This window comes from Cydia strobilella, chromosome 2 (genome assembly GCF_947568885.1).
Source record: "Cydia strobilella chromosome 2, ilCydStro3.1, whole genome shotgun sequence".
Taxonomy (NCBI): domain Eukaryota; kingdom Metazoa; phylum Arthropoda; class Insecta; order Lepidoptera; family Tortricidae; genus Cydia; species Cydia strobilella.
The window spans coordinates 15,247,404-15,273,298 of NC_086042.1; the positions used below are offsets into that span (position 1 = coordinate 15,247,404).

The 25,895-nt window shown below is 33.4% G+C and overlaps 1 protein-coding gene across 1 annotated transcript in view; it reads left to right on the plus strand.

The window, feature by feature from the left end:
* LOC134752406 (cuticlin-1) overlaps positions 1-25,895 on the plus strand; it is a 117,838-nt gene that overhangs the window by 58,938 nt on the left and 33,005 nt on the right. Inside the window, exon 4 of the mRNA XM_063688120.1 lies at positions 25,162-25,309. Within this exon, the coding sequence (XP_063544190.1) occupies positions 25,162-25,309 (148 nt within the window). The remainder of the gene's footprint in view (positions 1-25,161; positions 25,310-25,895) is intronic.

Sequence of the window (25,895 nt, forward strand, 5' to 3'; positions counted from 1 at the left end):
ATAGGAGAAATAGAATGATAATCACCAAATTACATGCTAAGGGCATGTCGAAGTCGCGATCGCTATAAATTACACATTCAGTATGAGTCTTAACCGTGGAAGTAAACGCTTTTAGACATAAATAGATACAGAATGCATTATTGTTTATTAAGTTATAGGGACTACATCCAATATAGGTATAGGAGGCAGACGTAAACATTGTATGCTTTGATGTGGTTTCTTTATCTCGTGGCTTCCATGATGATGATGAGGTTATTTGTTGTTATTATTGGTTACTTTATCTACTATGTCGGAACTCCGTTCTTGAACAGTTCATTCAAACGCAAGATTCATTAAAACGACTACTAAGTAAAAATAGGGCCAATTTGGTACAGTACAACTTTTTTTTAAGGATAAATTCAGAATACAGCTCAGCTCAAAAGCTCCATACATACATTAAGTAACTTCACGGTTTAGACTCACTTGTTTTAGTCACAACATACATAGTATAGCAAAGTTACAAGTGTAATACATATATTATAAGGTCGGGAGATGTATAAGGTGAATGCACGACAGAATGATCAAGTACGAACCTACCTACGTTTGTAAAACTTCTTATTAAATTCAAATCCATTGCAAAAAATCGCAAACACTTTCAACGTTACGTTACTACAATTATAATATTTACGATGTGGAAAATACCTGCTCCCAGAATATACTCGTACCTCGTAATTGTAATAACGGTATACAATGATCCAATCATTTTATATCTGCTTTTGAGTTTGAGGAGTCAGTGACATCAATTAAATTTTAACAATGGATAATTTAATATTAACCTCAAATGTCAATCAAGTTACGGTGAGCCAAAATACTTATATACTTTTGTACTTATGCTTATAAATATCCAAGATCAGGTTTGTTATAGGTACAGCCAACATCAAAAGTAGCGAAAGAGACAACGCGGCAAAAGCATCTGCTACCCTCGAATACTGTTCCAAATAGTGATCTAGAGTTCGTGTTTAAAAGTATCCGCCACAGTCTTCATTTGTTCTACATGTAAACACAATAATAATAATAATAATAAAATACTTTATTGTGCACTACAAAGAAAAATACATGTTACAAACAATGACAGGACATAAGTGAGTAGGTAACAACAGGCGGACTTATCGCTAAAAAGCGATCTCTTCCAGACAACCTTCAGTATTTCAGTAGTCGGTGAAACAATATGTATTTTTGTTAACCTATTAGAAAACTTTTGACGCATAGTAGTCTGATACGTTATTTTTGATGCTGACTGTACATCGTGCATGTAGGTGCCATAGTTTAGGCATTTTAGCACTACAGAATTTACAGCACGAACACCTATGTACCTGCCCTCTACAGAAATTTCGAATGACCACAAAATGTTATGGTAAGGCTAACCACAGACACATACGACACGAAAAAACATTCATTGTTGAGCTATTTATTTAATACTATAAATTCCTTACAATTTCTGAAATTTTCAAGTATATGACAATAAATAAGCTAGATGACAAATTTTCATTAATAGTATCAACGGATAAGATTTGTCTTTAGGATCAAATGCCCATAAGTCCGACAGTCTTACTTCATTCGCGAAACGCTCCTAACAAAAAGAAAATTGCGTTTCTGTCGGTGAAATACTGCGTTTATGTATAATATACTATATGTAGTTGCTACACAATCTTTTTTTGGATAAAATGTAAGGAATCGAATCGTACCCTTACTTTTTTCCTTTTTGGAAGTTGTATTGTAAAAAAAAACCTTAGTTTGAAATTTTCAGGTCCTGTATTTTTGTATTATTTACATTTTTTTTATATCAACATTAGTGTGAATACTCATTTGCTGTCTATTTTACTAGATTTTCTTATAAAATTCAACATGTGTCATCATCCCTATTTCCTGAAGGTTTTTTTTCCGTGGTAAGTATATGATATTTATTTCGGTTTATAGTTGAATAGTAGTGTGTCTATTCGAAAAACACAAATTAAAATATTTTCATAGAAAGTAATTTAATTTGTTCTTAGAATACAAAAAGGTATCTTAACGTATAAATTTTCCGTTTTTTAAACCTGTTTAATTTTGCATATATTATATTTTAGTTGGCATTTTTTTTAAACCACTAACATTTATTGAACTATATCTAATGCTTACCATGATTAACCTAATATGGAGAAAGATTTACCACAGTTATGAATAAAGCGAAAACTCGCGATAAACAAGGTTGCAACCCCCAATATTATGCATTTGATATTTGCAAAGAGGATATAATAGGATAGAGCGGTACTGTCATAGTAAATTTTGTAACCACGGTAAATTCACTGCCATCTATCGACACACTTTAGACCTTGAGATTTATAAAAATACCATAAAATGTATTTAAATATGAATAAATGATTTTTTTATTTGGTGAAGGTCGCGGGACTTCGGTGGTTGCGAGCGGCACAGGATCGGTCGGAGTGGCGAGCCTTGGGGGAGGCCTATGTCCAGCAGTGGACGTCTATCGGCTGACATGATGGTGATGATGATGATTTTGACCCATGTTATTTCACTGATATGCGTTAAAATTGTTAAATAACAAACGAAAAAGCCTTCTATACGAGAGTAGGCCAAAGGTAGTGGCGCCATCTGATCGAGAATCAAATTTTCGTGATTTTCGAGGAACGTTTTTTCCTTAGACTGTATCCATCTATTACGGAGTTATATCTATCTTTGATATTTGGGAATACTTCTGTCTACACTAGCGCCCCTAGCGGCGAATTTGAACGTGATAACCCTCATTACTGTCTTTTATGAAACCATAGTTTTACATCTCCAGTTTTCATATTACTCAGTCAAACAATTGAACGTGTTAAGGTAGGTCCAAACAAGTCTTGTGCGTTTACATGCGCTGATGACGTCTTCCTCAATCCTCATTCAATTTAATGACAAACTCAATAGGAACTCCTATGTCGTTAGTTCAGTTATATATTATAGTCATTTTTCGTAGGTCCAGATTATAGATAATACTAGCGATGTACCTATCCCTAACTTCTCTATATTACTACTATAATAAAACTACCAGAATTGTTTGAAAAAGATTAAATAAAATATATAAATTTGGCCATGTGATCGTCTAATGTTAAAAATACGTTGTGAACCTTAGTACCCATCGTCTTTTATGTGCAGATTGATTAGATTTGGATTTCAAATACTATCCCTAAATATTCTATGTGTTTGTAAATATTGCTACTATGTTACTTTTATGACTCTATTGTATGATAAATAAATAGTAAAATATATTTTTTTTGAATTTATCTCCTACCGGGCCCTAACGTGACCAGTTACCGTGGACAGTAGTAAGTCCTTTTAGTTTGTAATTTAAACCTTATATTTTCCTTTTATATATATCCATTCGCTAACCTAGCTAGCTAAAGGAAAATAATTATATTAATGTAATGTAAAAATAGTACGTACAAACTTACTTTATCTACTGCCACGCCCGGATGAAGACGGGTCCCTAATCTAGATAATACCCATTTTATTTTATTTTTATTTTTAATAGGTATTCCTATGCACTATGTAATATTTATTTTACCAGCGTTTCGTAACCTAATTTCAGACGAGAAGAAACGCCAAGAAACTCATCTGAATATACTTTAAATGAATGAAATACTGAAACAATCGTCTATTAAATATGATTTATACCCTTATTTACCCAGTTATAGAAAAGCTCAATTGTCACTAGTGAACTGCTCTGCCTGTCACTAGCTCCCTATAACAAAATTATTTAGTATGTCCTCAAATAACTTTGTTCCCCTATCTCACCCAATATAAAAAATGTGTAAACCTTTATATCATATTTAATGTACGAGCCACAGTAACCCATCCATATGCTACTGAATCTAGATATTTATTTTGTATTTTGAACCAATTAGCACTATAAAGTTTTTAATACTGTACGCAATCAAACCATATGTGAAAGTAAATAATTGAATCTAACACCCAAATAATGACTCTACCCTAACTCTACCCCAATTTCACCTATTCTAATGAGTAAAACTAGAAGCGAACCACTAGTTTTACAGGGAGGAATGTGTAAGAGGGACCCTAATCTAAGCTGTAAACGTTCGGCCGACAAAACCGAGGTATTGCAAACCCTAGTGTCTGTGTTCTTGCCTCCCCCCGTCTGTTTAAGCCGAAGCTAAGGGTACAAACGAGTAAGGCGCCCTATCCAGATATATAATGTGAATATATAAATATACATAACAAGACCACGCTTCTTCAATTACTAACAGATTTCAATGAGTCTGGATTACTCCAAATGGTCCACACGTGAGACCCTCACATCCCTCTGTCAGACCTTGAAGAGAACGTAAGAGGTATATTCGTCACCTGTGTTGGTAAAAAGGTTGACGCCAGGCCCCTCTCGCGACCTGGACCTAACACTCTACTGGATTCCCGGAAATGCCTGTTTAACAGCCGCAAGGTTAGGCGTTTCCGGTAGATCGACCATGCGATCTGACACAAATCTGGCTCTAAAACACAATAAAAATCACAAAAATAGGTAAGCACTGACACTAAAAATAACAATTGAACAGTTTGACAAAAAGTAGCATAATAACTACGTCATGTCAAGCTTTCAACCGTCAAAATAACCACCTTTGTTTTAACGTCTACGAATTAGCCAGAGATTGTGACAATCCGACGAACAAAAATTGAATAACCCCTTCCCCGCTTGGTTTAGGGGTATTTATAACCATACAACACATTAAGAAAACGCATTCCTCGACGTGCTTTTTTAATAACTCGAGCACCATACTTGAATAGTTTCTGCAAAGATATTATGTGACTCGTATAAGAGAAGCAAAGTTTAAGCAAAAAACGCTCATCGGAAACCAAGGAACAATCACTCTCAAACAGATGGTGCCACACCTCTGATACTTAACAATAGAGTATTATCCCTCCAATCGAGCTAGTTTCTCCTTTTAGAACGGTCAAATCGCCCCGCTAATATGGAATTCATATGAAACACCACATAATGACGTCACGGTCATCTCATCCTCCTTTTATAATTCTATCTGATTTATTAAATATAACTTGTATTTCATAACAACTGCTATCTATGTTTTTCCAATAAATATCCGATGCTTTATTCCATGCATTTCATTTATTTTAACTACAATAAAAATCCTATTTTAACACATATTAACGAAATAACATGGGTCAAAATCATATGATGATCCAATAATAATAATTTACATATATATATATATATATATATATAAATCTTTTCGATATTTTTATACATTTTCATTCTTAGTTTCTATGCTGAGTCGACAGATGGTAGAAAACGAATTATAATCATAATCAAATTGTTAATAATAAAAATTACAAATCATAGTTATTGTCTATATCTAATAGGCAAATATCAAACACTTTTAATACATACAAAATACTGTACGTAGCATTACGTATCTGATTTTATAAGACCACAAACCTAGAATTTACCATAACAACAACCCTCTTAACAAACTATTCTCTTTGGTGTCTGCAATCATTTTTTCTGGTTAACGGCCCACTTGGACACATGATTTGGTTAGAGTTTTTTGTTTGTTGTTTGGAACTTGGCGTGAGAACACTTTTGCTTTTATTTACATATTGATTTACTGAATGCATACGTATTTACTTTCATGTATTCTATTATATGTAACATTGATACTTAGTAATCAAGATTTTAAGTTTATGAAAATATTATAGACTGATCAGCTGTGTCGATCATCCTAGTATAAACCAAAGTCGCTTTCCGCTGTCTGTATGTCTGTCCCTATGTATGCCCAGATCCTCAAAACCACGCAACGGACCTTGATGCGATTTTCCCCAATAGATAGAGCGATTTAAGAGGAAGGTTCATATGTATAACTTGTAAAGATTTTGTTTAAATTAGTTGAACTACCCGTGCGACGACGGGGCGGGACGCTAGTTTTATAAATTAACTAGTTCAGCTAGTGCGTCTAGTTACAATCGCCCCCTCGAGAATTCGCAATGTATTGTCATACACATACATGTAGTATTCTCGGACCCTATTCCAATAAAACTGAAAACTATCTCCTAAATTTGTTGGTATTATCCCCTTTCCCCCCTCTATAAACGTAATCGTGTGGTGTATGATGTGTGTTTAAACCAATACTCATTGATTGCGATTGATTCGGTATAAAACTCAGATCATTGAATTCTATTAATGAATCATGATTATCTTTTCGTCACGATTTTCCTACCAGCACAGGGTATTGGGTTGTGAATCCAATAAACTCTAGTAGTTCGATTTTATGGTCGCATCCTAGTCTATGGATCTTTCTATCCGGCGACTTAACCACATTGTCCGGTTAATAGATGAACCAGCAAAACCTCCCTTCACAAAATAGGAAAAACATTTGGTATAAGTACTGGGATACTCATTCCCCATTAATTAAAAATCAATCCGAATTCCAATACCAAAACATACCTCCCAATCAAATTTTCTTGGAGCATGTCACATACATGAACAAGATATTTGTCCAGACTTATTCCCATATTAACAATAAAGTATTTAAAAAAAAACCTAAAATACCATGATAATATCCCGATACATGTATCAAAATATTACCTTTACAAACATAACATAGATATAAACAAAAAGATACTATGCAATGTCTGCAAATAGATATTAAAAAAATATATTTTTTTTTATTCAATCGAAAAATTTAAAATGTTTTCTGAATTTATAATTTCCTACAATAATATAAATACTTCACCATTATAACATATGAAAATAAGTCTTACTTGTAGATATGTAATACTACTATTTATTTTTCTATTTAATAAATAAATTCATAAAACCATTTTTCACACAAAACCGTATTTCAAATGTCATTAAAATTTTATAAAAAAATATTAATAATACTTTCTTTAGCATATAATAATATGATAATGCATGTTCATTGACATATCATTATCAGATTTGATATCAAAGATCTTATTCACGATGTGGTGTGTAATTAGTCATGGTCTTAGCTTCTTGTGTAGTGTATAGTCAACAAAAACTACCCTTTGAAATGGGTCGAATCGTCATACGATTTTAGCCTACTGATAAGAATTTGTTGACTATTTTGTGTATTATTCGCAACAAAATACCAACAAATCCAGGTTGACTGCAATCTAACAGTTGTCTAACCGTAAAAATCATTCTTACAAAAATACAAAAGTTTCACACTTTTCTTGCAACAATAACAAATATCCATCAACCTTTTAAAATTAAATTAATCATTAAACTTTCATTGCCTTTCATTTGCCAGTTCACACAATCCATACCAGGCCATTTCTACAGATAGCCAACGTTAACGATATGCAATCAAAATAAAATGAAACAAATGAAACTAAATTTTTTTTAAAGACAAATCAATAATTCTAACATAACCCCAAGTTCCCTCCTATTAATTGTAAATCAATAACAAACGTAATTTTAATTTTGCAAACCTATTTATTATTAAGTTAAAAATTTCAGTTGAGATAACGTTATTACCGATTAAGTTAACGTTACGTTATTATATCTTACTATGGCAACACAATAACTCATTATTTTATCACGGCAACCCCGCAAGGATGCGTCGCAAAGTGACAGTAAAAGGGGGAAGATGATTCGCGCCTATCTGACCGTTGTCAGTTTGAATGAACAGTTTTAAATTTTACTCAGTGCTGTGTAGATCAGTTTAATGTTATTGTGAATTGTGACTAGTGAAATTTTGCTGCTGAATAAAAATCGGTAAGTTTGGATATATTTCTTACTTTTTACATCCTATCTAGTTTTTTATTTATACAACTTAAATCGTTAATTTTGTACATTAATGCCATTGTTTCTGCATTATGTATATCACGTGTATTATTTTATTACCATCTCATGTAAAATATGTATTATGTAAAATTAATTTTAAAGTATTACCTTCAAATATATTTTTAATTCTTCTTGATATGTATTTTAAAACAAATATTTAATTTCCATCGTTTTAATCCAAAGATATCATATTTTATGATACTATAACAAATATTATATTAAACTATTTATTTAATAGTTTAATAATCAAAAGTATCATTGTATTAATATTTTGTTAAACATATTTATAGACATGTTAATATCTTTACATACTAAAGACCACAAATAATTGCAAGTAACCGGCATTCGATCTATTCGATCACTCTTGCTAAATATTCAATATTCAACCAAAATCACTATGCATGGCATATTTACTAAATACTTGTGTTATTTTTAGTATCTAGATCAGTTAAATAACATTCTATCTCTATCTTTGTACTCAAAAACCCCACACATTTCGAACCCAGGTATAAAATCTCCGAGGCGCTGGACGTTTTTTTTTTTTTTCAACTTCAACATGTGCAACCAGGCTGACTCTTCTTCGAAAATCTATTGTCTTTAACGGTCTTTTGTTTATACGACCAATGGCTCCGGTTCCAACTTATCAATTTTATGACTTGAACATGTTTTTATGGTAGTGAATAATGATAATTACTCAAACCCAAGTTAAAAATATTTTTGAATGGTTATTAATATACTATTGCAAATAATTTGATTGTTAGCAACATTGATGCTACTGTTAAAACTATGACTATGGCGTCCTCTGTGGCGCCCCCTGGCATAAACTATAAGTTACAAATTGGCACTTCGGTATATCCAACGTCAAACTCTTATTTGAAGTGCTAGCTTGTGCTTGAAACGTGTTAATCATGAAACTTGAAAATATTGACCTTTTGATCTGCGACTTTCCAATAATTTGGGATAGAAATAATTTATTCTATGGAGACCAATTTTTAACTGAATTGGCTCGTAAAGAACTTTTGAAAGTAATCAAAAATGAAAAACCTCATTATAACATAAACATGGTAAACCAAAAAAATTAGAAATTTCAAGGACCGTCTCCGTAGATTAACGGTATATATTTTCATGTTTATATATTTATTTATTTATATACTTGTTTTGACAAAACATTTTATCATAATGATCTCTTAACTATTATCATAAAAATGTTTAATTCTAATACCAAAACATTTCTTATTACAGAAAAAACTAATCGACAACAGACAACATTTCCGGTATAAAATCCGAATAATCCAATCGTCTCCGGGATTCCCACACTACGCTACTATCACCGTTGAAGAAATTCAAGATCAAAATCAAGTAAGTATAATCAACATATTGATAACCTATTTTATTTATTCATTGTTTAGCTTTTTGTTAATTTTATTGTTTATTTATTTTTAGATTCCATCACAGTTAGAAAATTTACTATTCGACATCCCGGAGAAAGTGGTTGAAAACGAAGAACCTCCTTTTGACTTCAACGTACGTTGTTTTTTTTTTATTACATATATTTTACTTTCTTATTCCATTATCAAAACTTATAATAATGCTTATTTAAAAAAAATTAGGCCCTAATCAATGAATCCGGATTGCTGAAGGACGGATGATCATACTTGATCCTACCCTTTATGTAAGTAGTACACTGTTCTTTCTACTATCATACATTTCTCTTTCTCTTTTATGCAATGTTTTTCTAGGAATGCCAATTTGGTAGAACACGATCAATTCTTTAAGTATATAATGCATTACGTAATGCTAATTTATACTTAACATTTAATGAATATCTATCTATGTTGTACTATCCTAGTGCCATTTTATTAACTCATTACGTATAAGTATAGGTATATTATATAAATTCAACTCATTGATCTATACCAATTTTTCTCGTCTAAAATCTTTGTTTACACTAACTTTACAGCTAACCTTTTTTTCCGATCCCTTTTAAGTGGCTGAATGCGTCTCTCGATGTTCATCAGCTAATTTTGGAACATTTATATGTATTTGTTTTACAGTTTGTAAATTTTTACTTAAAAATGATTTCAGACACGTAAGGCGATCGGGCAAGCTGATTATATGTAATTAGACCTCCTAATTATGTGACAACAGTTTCTAAGTAAGTATGCTTTTCCTAACCTTATAATATTTCATTTTTATTTATAAATTAACTAAAATAATTTTAATGAACTATCAAACATCTTCATTATAACAAATTAATAAATTATATTGCAGTAATCAAACATTTACTCTATTTTCTTATTCAGATTAATTATTTTTAACCAAAAATGTTTTTAAACAAAAATGATATTTGAATATGTCTTATTAATATGCCCAAGTTTTTTTTTGTTCTGTATGACATATTGAAATCTACGACTGCCAAAATAAATACAAATCGATCTTTGTTCTTTGTCTAAATTGAATTCTTCCCGTTTTTCAGATGTTCCACCTAACTAGAGACCGAGTGTGGCTGAAAGCTGGCTCTTCATTTTATTAGAGGTAATTAAATTGCTTACTTGTTACTAACATACCATTCACTTTTTCTATCAGATTATAATATGATACCATTTAAATATACTTTTCAAAATGATTTACTGAATTCATAATAATTACTACTAGTCTCTTGTTGATTTAAAGATATTTTCTGTATATACTTTATTTTTATTTTTTTATGTATATAAAAATATTTTTTATTTTTTTGTGAAAATCCACTACCCCTATTTGTGCCTTCGGGTAACATAAAGTAGCCCAACCCTTTATTTTACATGCTTAAAAGGTTATTATAATTAACACATATTTTTCACTTATTTAAAACACTTTTTTAACACAACTTTCAATGGTTTTCTGCACTGTGTTGATAGTAACAATACATATATGTATTCGCTCGCACATATACATATATGCACATATTTGTTTGTTGAAAACAAAACTATCGCCCCCTATCTTTTCGAACTTGAATAACGCATTGTATTTTTAGCTAATCTATACTAGCTTGTTTATACTAATGTATTTTTGTGTTTGTTACAGGTGATATTACGCTAAGCCACGCTACGTCGCTACACATCGGTACAGTGAAGTCAAGAGGAGGAGAGTTTAATATTAATGTTAAAATAATATATAGAAATAATGTATAATTTTTAGAAAAATCCAAATCAAATCAACTCACATTCCAGTTTTCTTACGGCAGCAAAAATGTAGCCAAAGAGGCTACCTTCTATAATAAACTATTTATGTATTTAATCCTGGTCATTCTGGTACCAAAAATGTACCTATCCCTAACCTCTCTATATTACTACTATAATAAAACTACCAGAATTGTTTGAAAAAGATTAAATAAAATATATAAATTTGGCCATGTGATCGTCTAATGTTAAAAATACGTTGTGAACCTTAGTACCCATCGTCTTTTATGTGCAGATTGATTAGATTTGGATTTCAAATACTATCCCTAAATATTCTATGTGTTTGTAAATATTGCTACTATGTTACTTTTATGACTCTATTGTATGATAAATAAATAGTAAAATATATTTTTTTTGAATTTATCTCCTACCGGGCCCTAACGTGACCAGTTACCGTGGACAGTAGTAAGTCCTTTTAGTTTGTAATTTAAACCTTATATTTTCCTTTTATATATATCCATTCGCTAACCTAGCTAGCTAAAGGAAAATAATTATATTAATGTAATGTAAAAATAGTACGTACAAACTTACTTTATCTACTGCCACGCCCGGATGAAGACGGGTCCCTAATCTAGATAATACCCATTTTATTTTATTTTTATTTTTAATAGGTATTCCTATGCACTATGTAATATTTATTTTACCAGCGTTTCGTAACCTAATTTCAGACGAGAAGAAACGCCAAGAAACTCATCTGAATATACTTTAAATGAATGAAATACTGAAACAATCGTCTATTAAATATGATTTATACCCTTATTTACCCAGTTATAGAAAAGCTCAATTGTCACTAGTGAACTGCTCTGCCTGTCACTAGCTCCCTATAACAAAATTATTTAGTATGTCCTCAAATAACTTTGTTCCCCTATCTCACCCAATATAAAAAATGTGTAAACCTTTATATCATATTTAATGTACGAGCCACAGTAACCCATCCATATGCTACTGAATCTAGATATTTATTTTGTATTTTGAACCAATTAGCACTATAAAGTTTTTAATACTGTACGCAATCAAACCATATGTGAAAGTAAATAATTGAATCTAACACCCAAATAATGACTCTACCCTAACTCTACCCCAATTTCACCTATTCTAATGAGTAAAACTAGAAGCGAACCACTAGTTTTACAGGGAGGAATGTGTAAGAGGGACCCTAATCTAAGCTGTAAACGTTCGGCCGACAAAACCGAGGTATTGCAAACCCTAGTGTCTGTGTTCTTGCCTCCCCCCGTCTGTTTAAGCCGAAGCTAAGGGTACAAACGAGTAAGGCGCCCTATCCAGATATATAATGTGAATATATAAATATACATAACAAGACCACGCTTCTTCAATTACTAACAGATTTCAATGAGTCTGGATTACTCCAAATGGTCCACACGTGAGACCCTCACATCCCTCTGTCAGACCTTGAAGAGAACGTAAGAGGTATATTCGTCACCTGTGTTGGTAAAAAGGTTGACGCCAGGCCCCTCTCGCGACCTGGACCTAACACTCTACTGGATTCCCGGAAATGCCTGTTTAACAGCCGCAAGGTTAGGCGTTTCCGGTAGATCGACCATGCGATCTGACACAAATCTGGCTCTAAAACACAATAAAAATCACAAAAATAGGTAAGCACTGACACTAAAAATAACAATTGAACAGTTTGACAAAAAGTAGCATAATAACTACGTCATGTCAAGCTTTCAACCGTCAAAATAACCACCTTTGTTTTAACGTCTACGAATTAGCCAGAGATTGTGACAATCCGACGAACAAAAATTGAATAACCCCTTCCCCGCTTGGTTTAGGGGTATTTATAACCATACAACACATTAAGAAAACGCATTCCTCGACGTGCTTTTTTAATAACTCGAGCACCATACTTGAATAGTTTCTGCAAAGATATTATGTGACTCGTATAAGAGAAGCAAAGTTTAAGCAAAAAACGCTCATCGGAAACCAAGGAACAATCACTCTCAAACAGATGGTGCCACACCTCTGATACTTAACAATAGAGTATTATCCCTCCAATCGAGCTAGTTTCTCCTTTTAGAACGGTCAAATCGCCCCGCTAATATGGAATTCATATGAAACACCACATAATGACGTCACGGTCATCTCATCCTCCTTTTATAATTCTATCTGATTTATTAAATATAACTTGTATTTCATAACAACTGCTATCTATGTTTTTCCAATAAATATCCGATGCTTTATTCCATGCATTTCATTTATTTTAACTACAATAAAAATCCTATTTTAACACATATTAACGAAATAACATGGGTCAAAATCATATGATGATCCAATAATAATAATTTACATATATATATATATATATATATATAAATCTTTTCGATATTTTTATACATTTTCATTCTTAGTTTCTATGCTGAGTCGACAGATGGTAGAAAACGAATTATAATCATAATCAAATTGTTAATAATAAAAATTACAAATCATAGTTATTGTCTATATCTAATAGGCAAATATCAAACACTTTTAATACATACAAAATACTGTACGTAGCATTACGTATCTGATTTTATAAGACCACAAACCTAGAATTTACCATAACAACAACCCTCTTAACAAACTATTCTCTTTGGTGTCTGCAATCATTTTTTCTGGTTAACGGCCCACTTGGACACATGATTTGGTTAGAGTTTTTTGTTTGTTGTTTGGAACTTGGCGTGAGAACACTTTTGCTTTTATTTACATATTGATTTACTGAATGCATACGTATTTACTTTCATGTATTCTATTATATGTAACATTGATACTTAGTAATCAAGATTTTAAGTTTATGAAAATATTATAGACTGATCAGCTGTGTCGATCATCCTAGTATAAACCAAAGTCGCTTTCCGCTGTCTGTATGTCTGTCCCTATGTATGCCCAGATCCTCAAAACCACGCAACGGACCTTGATGCGATTTTCCCCAATAGATAGAGCGATTTAAGAGGAAGGTTCATATGTATAACTTGTAAAGATTTTGTTTAAATTAGTTGAACTACCCGTGCGACGACGGGGCGGGACGCTAGTTTTATAAATTAACTAGTTCAGCTAGTGCGTCTAGTTACAGCGACCCGCCGCGGCTTCGCACGGGTTGCACAAAACCTTTACAAATTATACACTAAAACCTTCCTCAAGAATTACTCTATTGATAGGTAAAAACCGCATCAAAATCCGTTGCGTAGTTTTAAAGATCTAAGCATACATATGGACAGACAGACAGCGGTAAGCGACTTTGTTTTATACTATGTAGTGATATCCATTCAATGGGTATAGAGTATTTCGACCAAGTCCTAGCTGTCACTACTAATGTACATTCCGTTAACTCTCAGAATGACATTCGTTTTTCGGGTAAAATCGGACTTAATCGCGTAATAGAAAATTACAGTGTCTTACTGATTTAGTTGCAATCCAACACCCAAAGAGTGCAGTCGTCTTTTCAGCCTTAAACTATATAGAGTAGTTAATATCACCATAACAATAATCACAATTTTCCTATTGTATAATTTTACCATATGAATTGAAATATGTGACTGGTATTACAACTCTATATAATTTCCGCCAGAAGTGACGGTGTCACGTTCAGTTTTACAAATTTGTTTTCGAATTTCAAATTCTGATTATATTTTATTTAGATTATGACAAAAAGTCAAATCGCAATATAGTCATCAACCGAATATTAAGCATAATGTCATTAAATTAGGGCTTATTTTACATTGAGACAATAGGAATCCTTAACTTTTTGCGGTAAATTTAAAACTTTTTGTGAGTTAATAAGAAAGCAGAACAGCAGTATCACCTTCGCGTGTTACCGCCGATACCCGATGTATCTTTCTAAAATCCGAAGGTCATTCTGAGAGTTAACGGACTGTACCTAACTTAGTTTACCATTGCGAGACCTTTTTTGCATTGGCGTAAGGGTCAGCTACACAGTTGGCCAGTTAAGTGTGTTGCTGTTGTTACCTATCAAAACTTGTTATCAGGTTTCAAAGTAGAACCTGAGATTCAGATTCCTTAGCCTGGTCAAGCAAATCTGTCCAGTCCGATCTATTTGTGGCTTTCCTTCTCCAACTTTTCACTCTAAGGTCCTGATGTCCTGGTATTCGTTAAACCATCTGAGCTTGGGCCTGCCTTTACCTCTGTGGCTCCGCATCACATCACAGCTCCGAATATGCGTCTTAGTATTCAATTAACGCGGTGAGAAAATGACATGTCTATCGGGTGAGGCGGTCGACGGCTCTAAGCTATCATTACCATTATGATCGGAGCGCGGATATTACTGTTCTAGATGAGACTAACTACTTGTAAAATGTTCTATCAGCAGAATGCTACGAAAAGACAAATATATAGATTGTTATTCTTCTATTTATTCTTCTATTACAAAACACTTATGCCAACATCTCTGTACACAGTTATTCAATAAATATTATCTTATCTTATGAATATCAAAAGCTACCACCGGAATTACTTCTAAGTTTTATTTAAACGCAGACATTTAATTGCTTATCTCTTAATCCAAAGGGCCCAAGAAGCAAAATCTAAAACTACATATAAGAGATAGCCTTTGTACTTAGAAACCACAAGGATAATTATAAGATAAACAATATATAATATATAGATTTACAGAAAAAGGATATGAAACGGTTGCTCTGAGGCAGTGTTTTGAAAAAATAATGATGAAATGTATCAATTTCTAGTCGTAGATAAATGGTTCCATAATATAATCCGTTGCTAATAGTTTGGGCTATCTTTTTATGATTTTTTTTCCATTTAACTTTTTATTTCATTTACGGGTAAAGTTATTTAGGTAGACATCATACTTTGATACTTTTGTATTTTAAACATAATATATTAAATACATCTCTACAATTTCCGTTATTATAATGCGCTGTGTGAACAGAAACTACGCTCACCAGCCATCTAATATAAGTACACTCATGCCTCTTCCGTCTCTGCTAATTTCACGATTCACACCACCTGGCGCGGTGGCGTTGACCTTCCACTGTACAAGTCGGTTAGTACGACGACACTATGCCAAAAAACTTGAAGCATATGAAATACATACCTACCGATGAAATGCTACCGACGAAGAGGCGTGGTTTCTAATGGTGGGAGACTAACTTACAGGATTGCGTCATTGTTATAATGAAAGTACCGATATGTAGGTACGATGTCTAACGTTTAACGTCGCATCCATCAATAGAATCCTAATCACCACAACTCGACTTTAAGTCTAATAGGCATATAAAAAATATGAGAATTAAGTGTTTGCTAACAGTAAGCATACTTAATACATTAATTAAATTAGCGCTAATAGGTAGTAGGTACTACGTAATAAACGGGTGAGACATAAAATTAGCAGTAAATTCGACTATGTCTATATTTTGGTTGTGTTGTGTAGTGGTTGAGTATCAGAAAATATTGATACACAACATAACTAGATAAAACAGTATAATTAGGCCGGTTAGGGCTTTCTTTTTTTACAAGCATTTATTTTTTACTTGCCTTGTTAGTATGTTAATGTGGGTCAAATCAAATCTTGGAAGCTAAATTTGACTCACTTCCCGATTTTCAATTGAGCTGGAATTTTGCATACCTACATAATATGTAGATTGGATAAGAATGCAATATTATGTATGATGATATGGAACTGATCAGATGACGGAGACAGGAGGTGGCCATGGGAGCTCTGTGAGAAAAAACGTAAACTATTTGTGTTTGGGGTTGTTAGCATTGCCTGGATGAGTATTAGCTGCCTGTGTAAAGAAGTACATTTAGCGATAAAAGCTTGTACCGAAAATTATTTTTTTACCAAAAACTTCTTTCTAGTTTATACCTACCTAGATCCATACAATAGATTTATAAAAATAAATGACCAGTCATATAATGTACCTAGTCATATATTTTTCAATATATCTTATTTTTAACATGAATCTTTTCTTATTATGTATAAACATCGAAGATCTGTGAGGATATTACGGTTTGTTTTGCGGTTTTTGAAATAAATTGATTTTTTGTTCCTGCTCCATACATTTTTTTTGAAAAAACATCATAACTCGACACTCTTTAAACCCAAATCGTCCCAAATTCAAAAGTTACCATAACAGTGCTGGTCAAAACCTATTTCAATAAAAAAAATGAAAATAACAACTTTAGTTTCTATGTCAATGAAAGCCGAATTTCAGCCCACAGTGCGGCAGGTAGGTACGCTTAGTGCAGCAGTGCTAATATCGAAAGCAAATGTTGTAATCCCCATCGATAAATTTCTCCGCTCCAGTTTCACCATTAATAACGCGCAGCGCTAACGTAAGTTCCTGAGTTCCATCCACTTAATTCGTAATCAGCTTGCAGGCTCTCGCAATTATTTCCCTTAAAGTTGTTCAGGGATTAAAGCGGTGTAACAGATCAAGATACCTGGGGCCCTATTCGAGATGCACAACTGTCAGTTTCGGCTTCAACATCAGTTCAACAGTGGAATGAATCATTTGTTCATCAACTGTGGAAAGTATCATTTGGTTGTACACCAAAACTCATTCATTGAAAAAATTATGCAACAAAAATCAACTTTGTTTTCTTACTACTATACGGTTTAAAATGGCTCTGAACTCTGCGTGGTTCGGTTTGGTTTCGTTGTCACCTAACTGTGGATTGCTAATGTCAAATTTACCTATTTGACAACACACGATTTCTTCCATTCAACTGAAGTTCAACACGAAACGTCACTTAACGCATGTCGAATACCGCTCCTGGTATTAGTTGTATTTATTTTGTGCAATCATAAGGAATTTTAATTTAGTACATCATTTAACAGATTTAGATGCAAACAAACTTACTGTCCGCCTAATTGTAAGCGGTTTCCATAACCTATTTTATATTCGATATCAGATTTTTTTATAGTAAACTGCTTGTAAATGCATATTTATCTGATCATTTTGCAATTTGGCTAGTTTACATAATGTCTGGTCAATAGAATTTGGTTCTAAAAATACTAGCAACTGGCTTGATCATACCTAGCCTGTATAACGTATTAACGCCACGCTTCTTTAATAAAGTTACACATTTATTACAATTTTATATATCAAATATACTCGAAATCCTTAATTCACACCAAAACACACAACTTATAACATCTTAGTTTAGGTACTAATATAGTAATTTAAGTATATTTGTAACTAACAAAATATGGATTGTTTTGTCCGAAATAAATGTATTTTTTTTATAATTTTGCCTAAATTTATATATTTGTGTTGGCTGGAGTAGTGTCTTAATATATAATTTTAAAGCAACTACTAGATAACTACTACCTGTTGCTTTTGTACTATAATATAACTAGGCAGATGTCGTGCAATTGTTGTACGTCGTAACTTTATTAGAATAGTGCCACATAAGTCTATAGGTTCTATGTTCATAAGTTGTTACTCTTTCTATGGTGTTTTCTATAGCTAGTCATGACAGTAATGACGTATACTAGACTTTTGTTCCCGTTGCTCACCGAGCAACCAACAATAATTGGCGCAGGAACCGGTGTAAATGTAACCTCGACATCGGTAAACATTATTTGTAATGGTAGTTACAGTTATATGGTTCGTTTGGGCGGCTCACCGGTGCTCAATAAACTAATGCGAAAACGCTCCAGCAAGCAGCAAGTCGTTAGTGCTAATACTGCTAAATAACTGATTCATCAGTAATGTTATTGCCGCATAAAATGCGCCAGTTTCTCTAATCGCAGTGGCATGGATTGCAAACCAATGCCACATAGCAAATATAATTTATCTACATACCCGCTAAACTGTGAAAATCAGTAAAATCTCCACTTCATCGATAAGTAATAAATATCGTGATATTCCCATATAGCTGTTTTTAGAGACGTTGAATTCGTATTGATCCTTACTAATAAGTAGGTATTATATATGCGAAAGTAGGTAACTATCTATCTGTATGTCTGTCTCTACCACTTCACGCTTAAATCGCTCAACTGTATTGACATAGCTTGAGGCCCCAGAAAGGACATGCGATAGTTTTTATCAATCATCATTATTATTCGACGCAGACGGAGTCGCGGGTAGAAGCTTATTTATTTAAATATGTACCAATCGCTATGTAGGAAAAGATTATTTTTGGGAGTTCTTCTTAAACGGTTTTCTTAACTAATTTTATGTACATTAGCGGAAAATAATTATCATATTTTTTCAGGTACATTTGCATAAAATTTTTGAAAATTTCTCAAAAAGGGCTCCAGTGATTTCGATGAAATTTACAATATAGGGGCGTATGAAAACGACAATTTGATCAAACTAGTGTTCATATTTAAAATAATTATTTTGCCCGAGTTTTCGCTATTGCCCGGTGGGTATTAATTTGTAAAGTAATAATTCGATATAATTTTCAAATCAGTCTAGGTTTTATTGTTGGTAAGATTCGCTGTTGAGTGTTTTCAAATAAGAAATTCAATATTGCGTGTGAAGTCCCTAATCCGCATTGTGCTAATTTGGCGGCCTACCTTGCCATGTGCAGTGGGACGTACGTTTATATATATGGTCGTGATGATACAATCATTGTTTACATGATATGAAGACTAATTTCACGAAATTTTGAAATCAAAACAAGACAGGTTACAGTGAAAAGTGGTACTCTTTATTTTTCATAAATATAAGTATTAAATTTAAATAAAAATAATGACTTGGCTTCGATAAACATTGTTTATCTATAAACATTTTTGTTTCATGAAAAAGAGCAAATAAGCATACATTTAATTCAAAAACTCGATGACAGGTTAAGATGTCACTTTTTTGAGAATTACTCTTGAGTACATACATACACATACATATAATCACGCCTATTTCCCGGAGGGGTAGGCAGAGACAACGGCTTTCCACTTGCTACGATCCTGACATACCTCTTTCGCTTCCTTCACTTTCATAACATTCCTCATACACGCTCGCCGGTTTAGGGTGCTCTTGACCTGGCCTTTCTTCAGAATTTCCCCGATCTGATCAGAGAAAGCCCGCCGAGGTCTGCCCCTTCCAACTCCCGTTTCTACCTCTCCCTTATACACTCTCTTTGTTAGCCTTCTTTCACTCATTATTTCCACGTGTCCAAACCATCTCAACATACCTTTCTCAATTTTTGTCACTACATCTTCGCTCAGTCCACACTTTTCCCTTATCACACTGTTCCTGAACTCTTGAATGCCTGCAAAAAATGGCAGTATGATAGTTTTTTTGCCGCTACTGTATGTACCAATAATCCAAATTCAATTAATAGACAAAAATTAATCACTCATTAATCGTTTTCAAGGAATATGCAACTAAAACTTTTGTCCGTACTTAGAGCCGTACTTACGGCTACTTGCGAGTACATCAAGAGAGTAGCAAAATTACTTGTGATTAGTTCGATCGGTCTCTATAATTCCAGCGCTTGCACAGAAACACACTGTCGTTACTCCGTAATAACATAATGATATTATTAAAATATGTATACTCGATATTTATCACGTACTCCAAACATGAGTCTATTATTTTGAACATGGTGAATCTTCAAATAATTATAAGTGTTGGCAGGAGAGTTTAGGTAAGTGTTAAAACCGAATAATAACGAATTATTTCTAAATTTACAACACGTTTCCGTCTTTACTCAGCAACAAATCATGGGATAATATCTAGTCCACACTCATACTAATTACGCGGAAAATTTGGTTGCAATATAAACCTTTTGTTTGTGCACTATGGATTATTTATATACTACTTAATTATAATAAAACTTTTGCCGTAAGTAGTACGAGTGTGAACTAAGGGTATCGAATGTGGTTTTTCATATCCGGTTATGAATACTCCGGTGGGGTAAGAGTAAAATACATATAGTTAGCTAAATCTTTTTTTATCTGTGGAAGGTTCACATGGGAGTCAATGTTGAGTGTTTTAACGTTTCCGATGATCAATAGGTAACGTACAGCATTTATATACACGGATTTAGGAACTACATATACCTATCGATCCTATCCGGTCAGCATTTCAATTTCACCTAGTCCTTTTTTGTTGAAAAAGTATTTTTAGAAGGTTCTTTATTATTTACTCATTGATAACAATTTACTAGGGTGTAGGTACTCGTATATTATATGCCTTTAAACCAAAAGCGCCATTTTTAACACAAACCTTCATATTATGCAATACTACTCATCTCATCAAAAAACCATTCCATCTTACTTAACCCAACGTACGTTATTTTCAAAATCCCGCTGTCGTTTCATGAATTGTTACTGCGCGCGTGACCTCAACTCTGATGATAACCGCGTGAGCATGACTGTCACCTCTCTCGAATTGTCAATAATCATCAAATACATCAATAACGATTTCCTATTGTTTTATTTATGATATTGCCTATTGAATTTTGCCGATCGTTTTGATGATCGGGACTGATCATTATCTCTCTGTTATCGATAACGAAGCATACTTTGGTTTTAAATTTAAATCATATCGTCGATCTGTCTATAAATATATAATGTTTTTAGAAAAAATACGTCACCCATGTAAGTTTTTTCGTAACATCAGAAGGTTGGCGTTAAGAGTAAAACCACTGGAAAATTCAGCACTATAGGTATATATTTTTAATTGACATATTCAACATGCTGTGGAGTTGTATGCGTTATAACAACAAAGTGGATACTACAATTTTCAACGACGGTGGCTATCGTGTTATTCTATTGTGCTTTGTTACCAATCTTATGGCAATTGCATTAGCCACTGACAAAGGAATAATTAATATAATTTAAGTAAGTACCTAAGTAACATACAATCCGTTAGTTGCAGCGTGGATAAGTGGAGCATGGATACATTATCGAATATTGAACAGAAAACTAAAGAGACAATTTGAGAATAAACGGCGGTAACTATTGAGTAAGAGTATCTGCTTATACTGGATGTTTAAAATTAACTTTCTCTTCAAGTATGCTCCGGGAATCTGGACGGACTGCTTTACACAGGAAATAATAGGGATAGGGATCCAACTACATAGTTACTTAATAATGCTATGATTATCCTTGGACATAATGGGCTGATAGCGTTTGGTGTTTATTAAGCAGAACAATTATTTATTGAATACTTCACTTAGTGAATTAATGTGAATAAATCTACCTTTGACGGCGTATTGTAACTGACATAAAAAAACTGTTGTTAAATGGTTGGATAATTGACTGTAATTTCCCGCATAATGATAAAAATGGATTGAAATCGACGTGTAATTGTCTATTTCTTAAGGAACATGTGTTTAAATTTAAGAACAAAGTTTAATACAACAAAGTATTAGTAATATAAGTAGACGATAAGTATTATCCCAAAATAAACTTAGATACCCACTTATATATAAGCTTTCGTAAAACATTTACCTACAATTGGTTTCGTAAAAGCCGACAACGCTCTTACAACCCCTCTGGTGTTGCGGGTGCGCTTACCATCAGGCGATTCTTCTGGTCAATTGCCTGTTTTTTTTTACAAAAATCCATTTATTTACATACAAGATATATACAGTGGTACTACGTAAACGAAATTAATGACTAGCTTAAATCTAAAATTGGCCCTTGAGGCATTGTACCAAGGATGCTGGCGGCATTTCCTCGCTGTATGCTGATACGTTGTGCGAGGAAGCCGCCAGCTCTTCAGTCAGCAGTTACGTCAACCACATCTTTACATTAGTCCGTTGGAAACTGACAATATAACAAAAACTGATATACCGTAGTTCAACAAAATGTTTTTGAGCAGTTTGTTAAAAATTGTATCGCATAAACCATCAATCTCAACTCCAACTTCTTTAAAATCATTTATTACACAAATCATTTTAGTGTTGTGCTCTAGTCGGTTGACCCAAATTATGATTAAGCGTTCAGTAATATTTCACTGCCATACATAATCATAGTCGGATTCATACTCGTAAATGCTACCCGTGTCATGTGATTAATGTTTTAAATAATGTACCTTTCTTAAAAAAGAACACAGATATCCACCATACCTATAAAAGAATTGAATGACCATGATAGGTTGAACTTAAAATGCTAATATGACTTTTACTACTTTAAATCTTTCAAGATTTTAGTAAAAACACTGTCTCATCGCCAGTACCAGATACCAATTCCTCTAGGTTTATACATTATAATATTATGCACTAATGAAATATACGGGCATGCCGCCCCGCATACCTGACAAGTGCTAAACCCGTTCAGTTGCGCAGTTTTTGGTGCATCCCTGTACAAAAATGCACGGTAAGTACCTACTCAAGTACTCACTCACACATCGCCGAATCGCAAATTCCTCGTGGGAACTGCGCGAGCGACGTTCCAGGAACGTGCCTCGGACGCCTCGGTACTTCATCAAATCGCTCGCAAAGATCACTAAACTTAACCTGCGGAGCGAATCGGAAATAGTGGATTTACACTTACTAATTGGTAGTTTCGAGATATGTGTTTCTTAGAGTAGAATTTTAATAAACAACGCGCTCTTATGATTTTTAATCTAATAAAATGATTGATCTATATAAAATGATTGTCTGAATATAAACATTAAAACCTTTAGGCTTTTAAGATGCATATTACTGACACATCTCCATAGATGTGTCAGTAAAATGCATATAAGTATCCATATACTTATGGTGCTCATGGTCCGAATTAAACAATATCATTTTATTTTTATTATTTATTATATAAATGTCAATATACAAAAGAAAAGCAATTCCACAACAACTTATGGCTAAACTTAAGCCTAGTCAAAGAGTCCCCCCCCGAGTTGTCCCTGGCGCAAAGGTGCCCATCACACTAGCCGCGTTACCACGTTGAATTGCGATGGACAACCTTTACACCAGGTACGAACCCGCGCGGGCGTCAGACCCCCTCTCCCTAATACGACGTCCCACTTCCCATTTATTTTCCGTTTTATTTTATGTATTTAAAAGCATTAAATAGTTACCTATTTTTATTAAACTGTAGGAACACCTTTGCTTAATGAAGTAAACCTGAGGAAACGCAGTTTACGTGTGATTTAAGTACCTACCTAATTTGATTAGTAGCTAAATCATGGACTGGTAACTGAGTGGTAATGCATACAGCTACCAAACCGGTGGACGTGCTTATCACCCAGGATCATGTCAATGAGTTTCTCAAAACTTATAGTTAAAAATATGTTTATGTCAGAGCCATCTACCGAAACATTATGATATTTTTTTCTTTGCACCTATATTAATCCCAATGCATAATGTGACCGCTATTACCAAGACACAAGGTCTCGTTTTGATTAAAAAAATTATTGATCATGAACATATCTTCGATCAACTATAGTTGCCACCCGTAATGTTGCAAATTTCAGCTTCATATCTTCAGTGGTTTAGATTGTATGATGTCCGGAAGTAAGCAAAGTAAGGTAGAGTTTTGTTAAAGATATTAAAATGTATGGGATATTATGAAAAAAAAAAACTACGGAAAATTTTGAGTTGAAAGTTTAAACATCGATTAATTACAATAGGTTTAAGTTAGTTATAAAATAAAATTTAATAAAAATATCCACCCTTAATGGTGAAATGGGGGGGGGAGTGAAAATTGTATGAATAAAAAGAAGAACGACAAATTTGGTACCTTACTCGTAAAATGGCATATCGCGAAAAAAAATGAACCCTCCCTAGAAAATGGACCAGCCAAAATGTATGAAACAGCCAAATTTTTTTTCGCGATTTCGGGGTTGGTCCCGTCGTAAAAGTTGCTCAGTATAATCCCAAAACCTCCCTGGCACGGGATTGCACTTAATTTTTAGCCACCGTGTATATCAACTTATATTAAAAAATGGAGCTAATTTTGGAGCACATTTTAAATATTGAATGGACATCCTTTGCCTTATGGCAGTGCTTACTTAACACCCTAAAGAAAGACATATGTTTAGGTTTTTTGCTACAGTAGCAGCCAGAATAGCCGGTATTAACGTAAGTAGTACAAAACAAAAGTATTGCTAATAATTAGACTGTTCCTTATTGTTCTCACGACCACCTTCTTCTAGATGTGTAGATGTGTAGTAATAAATTCGTGTGTGAATGTGATGTACATATTATGTTTGTTGACAGACACGGGTACGGGCGGGCGAGCTATGGCCCGTCGACAGGCCAGACGGCATGCCAGTCATACAGTCGCTAGAAGTAATGTGCGGGAAGGATCATATGGACGTACACCTCACGTTCTCACATCCTTTTGAAGGAATCGTTTCGTCAAAAGGTAAGTTGAACATACGAGTACAATTATGTAAGGAGTTGCAGGTAGGTATGCTATTATACATACATGTATTGGGGGGAGTGGGGGAATTGGGAACGGCGGGTAATTAAAAACAGTAAGATACTTCTGATTGCACAAAAAATCTTTAGTATGTTTAATACGAACATAAAGAGGCCTTGATGTGCCTAAGTGACTGTATGATTCGGAAGCTACGCACATGTGGTCACGATCAATCAAACAAAATATTTTCAACTTTTGTTATATTTTTTATCATATACGTATCATGATAGATGTAAGCATTGAGTTTTTGGAGTTAGAGACTCCAAATATTGTTATTATCTTGTATATGATATCTGCCTTCAAACCCCAGTTGGTTTCAAGTTCACCAAAATTACAATCATGAGTGATACTCATTTTGATTGATATTAATTATTTGGGGTAATTAGGAACTAAGAAAATGAGAGTTTTCCCAATTAACCCTTGCATTCTCAATGATTCCTACTACTTACTGATTGAAAATCCAATATGTTTTACTTTGTAATTTGTTATGTATCCCGTTAGGTAAAAAAAGATCCTTGAAAAGTTATAA